Source organism: Portunus trituberculatus, chromosome 2 (genome assembly GCF_017591435.1).
Source record: "Portunus trituberculatus isolate SZX2019 chromosome 2, ASM1759143v1, whole genome shotgun sequence".
In the NCBI taxonomy this organism is placed as follows: Eukaryota; Metazoa; Arthropoda; class Malacostraca; order Decapoda; family Portunidae; genus Portunus; species Portunus trituberculatus.
This window is the reverse complement of record NC_059256.1, coordinates 13,241,755-13,255,478: the sequence shown is the minus strand read 5'-3', so window position 1 is coordinate 13,255,478 and position 13,724 is coordinate 13,241,755. Positions and strand designations below refer to the sequence as shown.

The window sequence follows — 13,724 nt, the reverse complement described above, 5'->3', positions numbered from 1 at the left end:
GGCTTCGAGTCCCGGAGGCGACGAGACAAATGGGCGCGGCTCTTAATGTGTGGGGTGTGTTCACCTAGCAGTAAATAGGTACGGGGTGTAACTGGAGGGGTTGTGGTCTTGCTGTCCTGATTCTCGCTAAACACACACACACACACACACACACACACCCTAACAATCTAACAACTAACTGTACTTTCCCTCAGTGTGTGTGTGTTTGTTTGTGTGTGTGTGTTTCAGTGTTTGATCTGGTGCAGTCTCTGACGAGACAGCCAGACGTTACCCTACGGAACGAGCTCAGAGCTCATTATTTCCGATCTTGGGCTAGGCCTGAGACCAGGCACACACCACACACCGGGACAACAAGGTCACAACTCCTCGATTTACATCCCGTACCTACTCACTGCTAGGTGAACACTGAACAGTGAACAGTGAACAGTGAACAGGGGCTACACGTCAAAGGAGACACACCCAAATATCTCCACCCGGCCAGGGAATCGAACCCCGGTCCTCTGGTGTTACACAGTGTTGCACAACATTTCACCAATGCTCCATGCTCCTATTTAAGAGTTAGACTCGCTCTATGTACTATTATAGGATGAAGGGATAACATTTCCTTAATGAAGCAGTGATAGCTAACACCAATTAGTGATAGTATGTAGCTGTGTGTGTGTGTGTGTGTGTGTGTGTGTGTGTGTGTGTGTGTGTGTGTGTGTAATTCACGCCTGGCAAGCAGGGTTGCCAGGTCCCGCAATATTTCATTGGCTGCTGTGCTCATGATTTTTGGCATTTTATGGCAATTTTTTTTTCGAAAATGGCAGAGTTTATGGCACTTATCAAGGGAAAGAGAAAATTAAAATAAAAAATTACAATCCTTTATTCAAAATAAATATTAAATCTTTTCAAATTATAAAAAAAAAACTTTACCTGTTTAAAAGCGATAATCCTTTATTGAAAATAATGCTACTGTTTTGGGCTGATTATAACACACACACACACACACACACACACACTTATTCCTGCAAAATTTCAGAAATTAATTCAACATCATCAAATGTATCAGCATCATCTTCATTTGTATCATGTGCATACATACTTGAATTGAATCTATTTACCATCTCTTCTGTTACAACAAAATCCTTGCAACAAAAATTATTCAACATCAGGTGTGATCTAATCATCAAAATGCTTTTTAATAACTTGTGCCCCATCTTATTTCTTACCTTAGTCTTTGCAAGGGTAGCCTGACTAAAAACTCTCTCAACATATGCATTTGAAATAGGTAGGCATAACTTATCTAAGACTAATTTTGCCAAAGTTCTGAAGCAGCACGTATCTGTTGCATTCTTAAAGTTATAAACATTACACCAAAAATACGCGAATGACGCGATACGGGTATGATTTTGGTTCCAGTCATATACACGCAATTGTAATTTTGGCATTTCATGGCAACTCTGCGACAAAGATTGGCATTTTTATGGCACCATTATACTACTGCCAAAGAAAAAAGGCATATTTTCGAAAAATGTTAAATTTATGGCAAAAAATGCCATTTTGGCACGTTCTGGCAATTGGGCTAAGTTCAAAGATAGTTAACATAGTGCGAAGTATGTATGTGGATACAAGAGCTAAGTATAAACTATAGTCTGACCCAGCCTTGATTTACGGCCATGGGGGGGGCGAGCGTCTCTGTACAGTGGTGCCGCAACGTTTTCACTACTGTTCTCTCTCTCTCTCTCTCTCTCTCTCTCTCTCTCAAAGATAAGCAGAGAGTCATTTATATATATATTGGTATGGAAGAGACTTTGGAGTGAGGTTTAGCAGTGAAAAGAGCAAGGTAATGGTTGTGAATGGATCAGAGGATGAGAGGAACCATGTGTGGAGATTAGGAGTGAACGAGATGCAGCAGACAGTATCTGGGGATGTGGATGAGTCCGGATGGCTGTGTAAAGATAAAGATGTGAGAAGATAAGCATGGCAAATCAGTGTGAAGGTCGTCTAGGAAGTGCAGCAAGGATGAGGGCGAGTAAATATGACGTGCTGTGAGACTGGAAGAGCGTGGCTGTTCCGAGCATCATGTACAGTATGGATGTGACTGCTTGGAATGAGAGTGAACTAGAAAAGTTAGAAATAGGGCAGAATAGAGTTGCAAGAATGCCACTTAATGCACCTAGATATGCAGCAGTAGAGGCCCTTAGGGGAGACATGGGTTGGAGCACTTTTAGAGAGAGATATGTAAAAGCGACCCTAAAGTATAAGGCTAGGTTAGAACGAATGAACGATGCAAGGATAGTGAGAAAAGTGTTTGTGTGGAATGTCAGGAGTAGCAAGTGGGGGAAGAGGTGTGTCAGGATGGTGGTGAAGAGTGGGCTAGTAGCTAGTTGGGCTTTTCAGCAGGTAGAAGGAAGGCACTTAGAGAGAGACTAGAGTATGATAGTTAGAAATGGAGAGGGTAGAGAATGGGGTGTAAGGAAGTGGAGAAGTGAGATAGACAGAGTAGTGAAAGGTGTGGGACTGGATGACTGGAGGAATAAGATTAAGCAAAAGAGTACCTTGGAATGGTATAGAGAGAAAGAGGCCCCAATGTATGAAAAGTGGTATGATGGAAGCCTGAGTGGGGACCTTCTCTTCCGAGCTAGGGCACAGTGCATGGATGTGAATGCAAGGAATTATAGATGGTGTGAGTCCTGCAGCAAAGTGTGCCCGATGTGTGACATGGGAGAGGATGAGACGGTGGAGTATGTGGTGGTGGAGTGTGTGAAGTATGCCAGAGACAGGTATGAGATGATGCAAGTGGTGCTGAGTGAGCTGGGACATGACAGAGTGGAGATGACAGGAAGGGAATGGATGGTGGTGCTGCTGGGACTCTGTGGGGAGACGAATGGAAGGATGATTGAGGCTATAAAAGCGTTCCTGTAGAGAATATGGCGTGCTAGATGCAGGAACTAATGGTGTGAAAGATGGTAATTGTCATCTTTGTTGTTTTGAGTGTTTTTTTCCTTATTTTTCCTACAGGCTCTGCTGATACAAAGGCCCAACTCAAAACAAATCTTGATTCACCTGTAAAACCACCAAAATATTATTGGAAACGTGTTTTTTTGAGGAATAGAATAGAAAATATAAATAAATTACCCTCCACGACCCTTAGAATTGAAGGAAGGAGCAGTTAGGAACACAATAGAGAGAGAGAGAGAGAGAGAGAGAGAGTGGACTGATGAAAAGGCAACGCGCTCATCAACAACCTCATAACACAGACAAGGGGACGCAAATATTTTATCTTTTTTCCATTTTTAGACCTACCCAGAAGGTCTAAAGGACTCGGAAGGTGAGGGATTAGTAGATTAGTCCTTGTACTATCCCCGCTGATAGTCAAGGGCTAGGAAATAAGGCGGGAAATAGTAGAAAAATAGGCAAATAAGAGTGTGTGTGTGTGTGTCATTGTTATGGCGTAGTAGAGATTAGGTGTATGAGGAAATGTTTTGTTTGTCTTCTTTCCTCCGTATTTCCCTCCACATGTTTCCTCCACTTTCCTCCACTGGTAGACTGTTTCCTCCATGTCTCCTCCACCTTCCAACCAAGCCTGACTATCCTATCTCCCTTCCTTGATAGTTAAAATAGTCGTTTTCTAAGATAGTCTCACCAAAACCCAACATTTCTTTTTAGTTTTTCCTCCACCACCTCTTATTCTTCCCTCCATATCTCCCTCCACAAGTTACCTCCACCTATCTCCACCTACACAGACCCTCCTCCATCTTTCCTCCACCTTCCTGCAATTCTGACTATCCCACCTCCCTTCCTTGATAGTAAAAATAGTCGTTTTCTAAGATAGTCTCACAAGTACTCATCAGTACTTGAAGATACACTTACAAGTACACAATACATTATATAATAATTCTAAATATTTGGCCCATTAACAGGGCTAAGTCCTGCAGCGAAATCCTCTACAATTTGTGGTCGTTAGTTATAAAAGTAAGGAAGTGGTGCGTAGCTTATATAATTCCTATGTTAGGCCCCATTTAGAGTATTGCATAGAGGCCTGGTCACCCCACTATAGGCAGGATATCAACATGTTAGAAGCAGTTCAGAGAAGAGCAACTAGGATGATACCAGCATTAAAGCGCCTGGAGTATAGAGATAGATTAAAGGAATTAAACATGTTTTCATTTGAGAGGAGATGTATAAGAGGGGATATGATAGAGTTATTTCAAATGTTCTCAGATACAAACTACATAGATGTGAGATCTTTCTTTACCTTAGAGGAGGGAAGTAGGACTACAAATCATGGCAGGAACATTAGAAAGCAAGGCTGCAGGTTAGATACAAGAAAATATTTCTTTAGTCATAGAGTGGTAGACTTCTGGAATGCATTGCCAGAGAGGGTTGTAAATAGCACTAGTTTGACAATGTTGAAAAACAGATTAGATAAGCACTTAAATTTATTAGATTTATAATTATGTATAGCACTGCATGATAGTTTTTATAAGAAATTGACTATAGTTAAACAAGACATGATCCCCATGTATGGGGATCACAGATTGTAGAGGAATTCACTGCAGGACTTAGCCCTGTTAATGGACCAAATATTTAGAATTAGTATATAATGTATTGTGTACTTGTAAGTGTATCTTTAAGTACTGATGACGAGGTCGCTGTGTGACTGATACAGGATGACCTAGATGGGCCCTGGTGGCCCTTTGTTATCCTATTATTTATGTTAGGTTAGGTTATGTTAACAAAACCAGATAATTTTTTCACATTTTTTCCTCCACCACCTCCACTTCTTTCCTCCATATCTCCCTCCACAAGTTACCTCCACCTATCTCCACTTACACAGACCCTCCTCCACCTTTCCTCCACCTTCCCTGCAATTCTGACTATCCCACCTCCCTTTCTTGATAGTAAAATAGTCGTTTTCTAAGATAGTCTCACAACAAAACCAGATAATTTTTCCACATTTTTTCCTCCACCACTTCCACTTCTTTCCTCCATATCTCCCTCCACAAGTTACCTCCACCTATCTCCACCTACACAGACCCTCCTCCACCTTTCCTCCACCTTCCCTGCAATTCTGACTATCCTACCTCCCTTCCTTGATAGTTAAAATAGTCATTTTCTAAGATAGTCTCACAACAAAAGCAGATAATTTTTCCACAACGTAACCTAACTGCAGTGACAATGCAGGATTTCAACAACCAATCCTGGAGGTAAAATTGTAAAAAAAATGTCATGTTTTGATGTTAGACTATCTCAGAAAAGTACTATTTTGACTATGATAGGAGGGTGGTAGGATAGTCAGACTTGGAGGGAAGGTGGAGGAAACATGGAGGAAGGTCTGTGTAGATGGAGCAGTGTGGAGGTAACTTGTGGAGGGAGATATGGAGGAAAGATTGCAGACTTTTGGAGGTAAAATTGTAAAAAAATGTCATGTTTTGATGTTAGACTATCTCAGAAAAGTACTATTTTGACTATGATAGGAGGGTGGTAGGATAGTCAGACTTGGAGGGAAGGTGGAGGAAACATGGAGGAAGGTCTGTGTAGGTGGAGGAGTGTGGAGGTAACTTGTGGAGGGAGATATGGAGGAAAGATTGCAGACTTTTGGAGGTAAAATTGTAAAAAAAATGTCATGTTTTGATGTTAGACTATCTCAGAAAAGTACTATTTTGACTATGATAGGAGGGTGTTAGGATAGTCAGACTTGGAGGGAAGGTGGAGGAAACATGGAGGAAGGTCTGTGTAGGTGGAGGAGTGTGGAGGTAACTTGTGGAGGGAGATATGGAGGAAAGATTGCAGACTTTTGGAGGTAAAATTGTAAAAAAAATGTCATGTTTTGATGTTAGACTATCTCAGAAAAGTACTATTTTGACTATGATAGGAGGGTGGTAGGATAGTCAAAATTGGAGAGAAGGTGGAGGAAACATGGAGGAAGGTCTGTGTAGGTGGAGGAGTGTGGAGGTAACTTGTGGAGGGAGATATGGAGGAAAGAATGAGACTTGGTGTAATATATATTTTGTCTCCCCAGAGCAAGAATGGGTCGTATATTCTTGGAGCACCTTGGAGGAACACGGCTCTTCTCCTGTGCCACTTGCTACACAATCCTCACGAACAGGACGGAACTTATCTCCACCAGGTGAGAGGGAGAGATGGAGAGAAAAGTGAGAGTGAGAGGGGAGTGGGTAGGTGACGGATTGGAGAGAAAAAAAGACCAGGATGGAGAGAATTGTGGAGAGAAACATGTAGGGACACTTGGAGGGAGAGAAAGTGAGAGAGGGAGATGGAGAGAAAAGTGAGAGTGAGAGGGGAGTGGGTAGGTGACGGATTGGAGAGAAAAAAAGACTAGGATGGAGAGAATTGTGGAGAGAAACACATAGGGACACTTAGAGAGAGAAAAAGTGAGAGGGAGAGATGGAGAGAAAAGTGAGAGTGAGAGGGAGTGGGTAGGTGACGGATTGGAGAGAAAAAAGACTAGGATGGAGAGAATTGTGGAGAGAAACATGTAGGGACACTTTGAGGGAGAGAAAGTGAGAGGGAGAGATGGAGAGAAAAGTGAGAGTGTGAGAGGAGTGGGTAGGTGGCAGATTGGAGAGAAAAAAAGACTAGGATGGAGAGAATTGTGGAGAGAAACATGTAGGGATGCTTTGAGGGAGAGAAAGTGAGAGGGAGAGATGGAGAGAAAAGTGAGAGAGAGAGGGGAGTGGGTAGGTGACGGATTGGAGAGAAAAAGACTAGGATGGAGAGAATTGTGGAGAGAAACATGTAGGGACACTTGGAGGGAGAGAAAGTGAGAGAGGGAGATGGAGAGAAAAGTGAGAGTGAGAGGGGAGTGGGTAGGTGACGGATTGGAGAGAAAAAAAGACTAGGATGGAGAGAATTGTGGAGAGAAACACGTAGGGACACTTAGAGGGAGAGAAAGTGAGAGGAGAGATGGAGAGAAAAGTGAGAGAGAGAGGGGAGTGGGTAGGTGACGGATTGGAGAGAAAAAGTTTAGGATGGAGAGAATTGTGGAGAGAAACACGTAGGGACACTTGGAGGGAGGGAAAGTGAGAGGAGAGATGGAGAGAAAAGTGAGAGTGAGAGGGAGTGGGTAGGTGACGGATTGGAGAGAAAAAAGACTAGGATGGAGAGAATTGTGAGAGAAACACATAGGGACACTTAGAGAGAGAAAGTGAGAGGAGAGATGGAGAGAAAAGTGAGAGTGAGAGGGGAGTGGGTAGGTGACGGATTGAGAGAAAAAACACTAGGATGGAGAGAATTGTGAGAGAAACACGTAGGGACACTTAGAGAGAGAAAGTGAGAGGAGAGATGGAGAGAAAAGTGAGAGTGAGAGGGAGTGGGTAGGTGACGGATTGGAGAGAAAAAAGACTAGGATGGAGAGAATTGTGGAGAGAAACACGTAGGGACACTTGGAGGGAGAGAAAGTGAGAGGGAGAGATGGAGAGAAAAGTGAGAGTGAGAGGGGAGTGGGTAGGTGGCAGATTGGAGAGAAAAAAAGACTAGGATGGAGAGAATTGTGGAGAGAAACACGTAGGGACACTTAGAGGAGGGAAAGTGAGAGGAGAGATGGAGAGAAAAGTGAGAGTGGGAGAGGAGTGGGTAGGTGACGGATTGGAGAGAAAAAGACTAGGATGGAGAGAATTGTGAGAGAAACACATAGGGACACTTGGAGGAGAGAAAGTGAGAGGAGAGATGGAGAGAAAAGTGAGAGTGAGAGGGGAGTGGGTAGGTGACGGATTAGAGAGAAAAAAAGACTAGGATGGAGAGAATTGTGGAGAGAAACACATAGGGACACTTAGAGAGAGAGAAAGTGAGAGGGAGAGATGGAGAGAAAAGTGAGAGAGAGAGGGAGTGGGTAGGTGACGGATTGGAGAGAAAAAAAGACTAGGATGGAGAGAATTGTGGAGAGAAACACGTAGGGACACTTAGAGGAGGGAAAGTGAGAGGAGAGATGGAGAGAAAAGTGAGAGAGAGAGGAGTGGGTAGGTGACGGATTGGAGAGAAAAATGTTTAGGATGGAGAGAATTGTGAGAGAAACACATAGGGACACTTGGAGGAGAGAAAGTGAGAGGGAGAGATGGAGAGAAAAGTGAGAGAGAGAGGGGTGGGTAGATGACGGATTGGAGAGAAAAAAGACTAGGATGGAGAGAATTGTGGAGAGAAACACGTAGGGACACTTAGAGAGAGAAAGTGAGAGGAGAGATGGAGAGAAAAGTGAGAGAGAGGGAGTGGGTAGGTGACGGATTGGAGAAAAAAGACTAGGATGGAGAGAATTGTGGAGAGAAACACGTAGGGACACTTGGAGGGAGAGAAAGTGAGAGAGAGAGATGGAGAGAAAAGTGAGAGAGAGAGGGGAGTGGGTAGGTGACGGATTGGAGAGAAAAAAAGACCAGGATGGAGAGAATTGTGGAGAGAAACACGTAGGGACACTTGGAGAGAGAGAAAGTGAGAGGGAGAGATGGAGAGAAAAGTGAGAGAGAGAGGGGAGTGGACAGAGTGACTTTTCGTATGTGAATTTAAAAACAATTCAATATTTTCTTCAATATTACGTAAATTATTGTATTTCCGCCTGTATGAATGTCAAATATGGCTGAATTATGTGAAAAAAAAAGAGACACCAGAAACATTATTAATTTATTTAATGTGAGTGTCTTAAAATGTTCTGTGTGTCAAAAGTGTTAAATATTCAACGATACACTACATTTGAGCTTTGAAATGTGTCACAGTGGAAAGATTCATGCGTTTTTCTGTATCACACACATACATAAGGCAGAAATACCACTCTGTATCAAACGTCTAGCCTGATACATGACTCAGTACAATGATACACTATATTTGAGTCTTGAAATGTGTCACAAGAAAGATTCACGTCTTATTCTGTATGACACACAGAGAAAAGGCAAAAATACCACTCTGTATCAAACGGCTGGGGTGATACATGGCTCAGTACAATGATACACTATATTTGAGTCTTAAAATGTGTCACAGTGGAAAGATTCACGTCTTATTCTGTATCACACACAGAGAAAAGGCAGAAATACCACTGTGTATCAAATGTCTAGCTTGATACATGACTCAGTACAATGATACACTATATTTGAGTCTTAAAATGTGTCACAGTGGAAAGATTCACGTCTTATTCTGTATCACACACAGAGAAAAGGCAGAAATACCACTGTGTATCAAATGTCTAGCTTGATACATGACTCAGTACAATGATACACTATATTTGAGTCTTAAATGTGTCACAGTGGAAAGATTCACGTCTTATTCTGTATCACACACAGAGAAAAGGCAGAAATACCACTCTGTATCAAATATCTAGCCTGATACATGACTCAGTACAATGATACACTATATTTGAGTCTTAAAATGTGTCACAAGAAAGATTCACGTCTTATTCTGTATCACACACAGAGAAAAGGCAGAAATACCACTCTGTATCAAATGTCTAGCTTGATACATGACTCAGTACAATGATACACTATATTTGAGTCTTAAAATGTGTCACAGTGGAAAGATTCACGTCTTATTCTGTATCACACACAGAGAAAAGGCAGAAATATCACTGTGTATCAAATTTCTAGCCTGATACATGACTCAGTACAATGATACACTACATTTGAGCTTTGAAATGTGTCACAGGGAAAGATTCACGTCTTATTCTGTATGACACACAGAGAAAAGGCAGAAATACCACTCTGTATCAAATTTCTAGCCTGATACATGACTCAGTACAATGATACACTATATTTGAGTCTTAAAATGTGTCACAGTGGAAAGATTCACGTCTTATTCTGTATGACACACAGAGAAAAGGCAAAAATACCACTCTGTATCAAACGGCTGGGGTGATACATGACTCAGTACAATGATACACTATATTTGAGCTTTGAAATGTGTCACAGTGGAAAGATTCACGTCTTATTCTGTATCACACACAGAGAAAAGGCAGAAATACCACTCTGTATCAAACGGCTGGGGTGATACATGGCTCAGTACAATGATACACTATATTTGAGCTTTGAAATGTGTCACAGTGGAAAGATTCACGTCTTATTCTGTATGACACACAGAGAAAAGGCAGAAATACCACTCTGTATCAAATGTCTAGCTTGATACATGGCTCAGTACAATGATACACTATATTTGAGTCTTAAAATGTGTCACAGTGGAAAGATTCACGTCTTATTCTGTATGACACACAGAGAAAAGGCAGAAATACCACTCTGTATCAAATTTCTAGCCTGATACATGACTCAGTACAATGATACACTATATTTGAGTCTTAAAATGTGTCAAATACCACATCGTGTATCAGAGCAGACCAGAAGCTGTGTGTGTGAATTAAACCATTGCATTTATCAGCGATACACAGCGACACACTCCTTGAAATGTGTATCGTGTTGTACGGATATTTGTAGAGAAATTGTAGGCCTAAAACACTCTCTCAAAGCAGTCTGGAGGCTCGTAGATTGAAGATTGAGGGTGGAAAGGAAGACGTTTACGAAGATTTGCTGTTATTATTAGAACGAAGATTATTTAAGATGTTTGTAGAGAAATTGTAGGCCTAAAACACTCACTCAAAGCAGTCTGGAGGCTCGTAGATTGAAGATTGAGGGTTGAAGGGAGACGTTTATGAAGATTTGCTGTTATTATTGCAACGAAGATTATTTAAGAATGTTTGTAGAGAAATTGTAGGCCTAAAACACTCTCTCAAAGCAGTCTGGAGGCTCGTAGATTGAAGATTGAGGGTTGAAGGAAGACGTTTACGAAGATTTGCTGTTATTATTGCAACGAAGATTATTTAAGATGTTTGTAGAGAAATTGTAGGCCTAAAACACTCACTCAAAGCAATCTGGAGGCTCGTAGATTGAAGATTGAGGGTTGAAGGAAGACGTTTACGAAGATTTGCTGTTATTATTGCAACAAACATGTATTTTAAGATGTTTGTAGAGAAATTGTAGGCCTAAAACACTCTCTCAAAGCAATCTGGAGGCTCGTAGATTGAAGATTGAGGGTTGAAGGAAGACGTTTACGAAGATTTGCTGTTATTATTGCAACGAAGATTATTTAAGAATGTTTGTAGAGAAATTGTAGGCCTAAAACACTCTCTCAAAGCAGTCTGGAGGCTCGTAGATTGAAGATTGAGGGTTGAAGGAAGACGTTTACGAAGATTTGCTGTTATTATTAGAACGAACATGTATTTTAAGATGTTTGTAGAGAAATTGTAGGCCTAAAACACTCACTCAAAGCAACCAGGAGGCCCGTAGATTGAAGATTGAGGGTTGAAGGAAGACGTTTATGAAGATTTGCTGTTATTATTGCAACGAAGATTATTTAAGATGTTTGTAGAGAAATTGTAGGCCTAAAACACTCTCTCAAAGCAGTCTGGAGGTTCGTAGATTGAAGATTGAGGGTTGAAGGAAACAAAGATGTATTTTAAGATGTTTGTAGAGAAATTGTAGGCCTAAAACACTCACTCAAAGCAGTCTGGAGGCTCGTAGATTGAAGATTGAGGGTTGAAGGAAGACGTTTACGAAGATTTGCTATTATTATTGCAACGAAGATTATTTAAGATGTTTGTAGAGAAATTGTAGGCCTAAAACACTCTCTCAAAGCAATCTGGAGGCTCGTAGATTGAAGATTGAGGATGGAAGGAAGACGTTTACGAAGATTTGCTGTTATTATTAGAACGAAGATTATTTAAGATGTTTGTAGAGAAATTGTAGGCCTAAAACGCTCACTCAAAGCAATCTGGAGGCTCGTAGATTGAAGATTGAGGGTTGAAGGGAGACGTTTACGAAGATTTGCTGTTATTATTAGAACGAAGATTATTTAAGATGTTTGTAGAGAAATTGTAGGCCTAAAACACTCACTCAAAGCAGTCTGGAGGCCCGTAGATTGAAGATTGAGGGTTGAAGGGAGACGTTTACGAAGATTTGCTGTTATTTTGGGAACAAAGATTATTTAAGGATTTAGACAGAGAATTTGATAAGCTTTCCACGTCAAACTAAGCCCAGAACTTATTATCAAACTCTCTCTCTCTCTCTCTCTCTCTCAAGACAGGGTGACGTAAAGGGATTTAAATACTGTATTGTTGTTTGCAAGATGTTTTTAGTCACGTATGCAAGCTATATAAGGCTCGTATTAATGTATCTTGTGATTAATTATGCTAATGTGTTACGTATGGACACTTTACGGACACTGCAGTCATATAGAAAATACAAGGTTTAGAATTATGGAAATTATTTAGTTTGTGAGGTTTAAATAGAGAATTTTTAAGAGAGAGAGAGAGAGAGTGTTTGATAAGAAATCCTATGTAATCATTTCCTAATAATTACACAAAATTTGACGTACACAGCTTTTTTTTTACGGACTTTTGCAATTTACGGACAGGTGCACGCATTTGTCCGTTATTGGGAAGGTCGAGCGGACACATCATACTGTGAAGCGTTAATTAATTCTCCCGTTTTTCTGTGGTATGCTGTGGAACTCCCTGTGGGTCTGAAGTCTATATACACTGCTCTCTATCTCTCTTTCTATCTCTATCTCACTTTCTCTCTCTCTCTAAGTATTCTCTCACTTCTCTCCATCTCTCTCTCTCTCTCCTCGTCTTTTTCCCGTTCCAATCCGTGACCTACCCACTCCCCCTCTCTCTCTCTCTCTCTCTCTCTCTCACTCTCTCTCTCTCTCTCTCTGCTTGTTTGGAGAGAAAAATAGATTAGGATGGAGAGAAAGAGAGAAACTAGGCAATAAGGACTTTAACAAACTACTATTACTACTACTACTACTACTACTACTACTACTACTACTACTATTACTATTACTATTTCAGGTTCACTGGAGCGACGGGGCGAGCCTTTCTCTTCAAACGAGTCGTGAATTTGACCTACAGGTGAGAGAGAGAGAGAGAGAGAGAGAGAGAGAGAGAGAGAGAGAGAGAGAGAGAGGTGGTTTAAATATGGTCGAGGTTTTAGCTAATGGCTCCCTCCACCACCTCCACTTCTTTCCTCTATATCTCCCTCCACAAGTTACCTCCACTAACCTCCACCTACACAGACCTACCTCCACCTTTCCTCCACCTCCCCTGCCATTTTGACTATCCCACCTCACTTCCTTCATAGTCAAAATAGTACTTTTCTAAAATAGTGTAACAAAAACTAAATCATTTTTCCACATTTTTTCCTCCACCACCTCCACTTCTTTCCTCCATATCTCCCTCCACAAGTTACCTCCACTAACCTCCACCTACACAGACCTACCTCCACCTTTCCTCCACCTTCCCTGCAATTCTGACTATCCCACCTCCCTTCCTTGATAGTTAAAATAGTCGTTTTTTGCAGTGAGGTACAGGACCGAGTGATGCTAACAGGGCGGCATATGGTGCGGGATGTGTCATGCAAGAATTGTAGCGCCAAGCTTGGATGGATCTACGAGTTTGCCACGGAGGAGAACCAGCGGTAAGATAGTAAGATAGTAAGCAAGATAGTAAGATAGTAAAGATAGTGGTAAGATAGTAAGTAAGATAGTAAAGATAGTAAGATAGTAAGCAAGATAGTAAGATAGTAAAGATAGTAAGCAAGATAGTAAGATAGTTAAGATAGTAAGATAGTAAAGATAGGATAGTAAGATAGTAAAGATAGTGGTAAGATAGTAAAGATAGTAGTAAAATAGTAAGATAGTAAAGATAGTGGTAAGATAGTAAGTAAGATAGTAAAGATAGTAAGATAGTAAGCAAGATA

At 41.1% G+C, this 13,724-nt stretch overlaps 1 protein-coding gene across 1 annotated transcript in view; it reads left to right on the top strand.

Moving 5' to 3' along the window:
• The first annotated feature begins 3,156 nt into the window (after window positions 1–3,156).
• Window positions 3,157–13,724, top strand: part of LOC123506396 (protein yippee-like 5) — a 13,505-nt gene continuing 2,937 nt past the window's right edge. Inside the window, exons 1-4 of the mRNA XM_045258494.1 lie at window positions 3,157–3,313; window positions 6,008–6,115; window positions 12,818–12,877; window positions 13,326–13,442. Of these exons, the coding sequence (XP_045114429.1) occupies window positions 6,015–6,115; window positions 12,818–12,877; window positions 13,326–13,442 (278 nt within the window). The 5' untranslated portion in view covers window positions 3,157–3,313; window positions 6,008–6,014. The remainder of the gene's footprint in view (window positions 3,314–6,007; window positions 6,116–12,817; window positions 12,878–13,325; window positions 13,443–13,724) is intronic.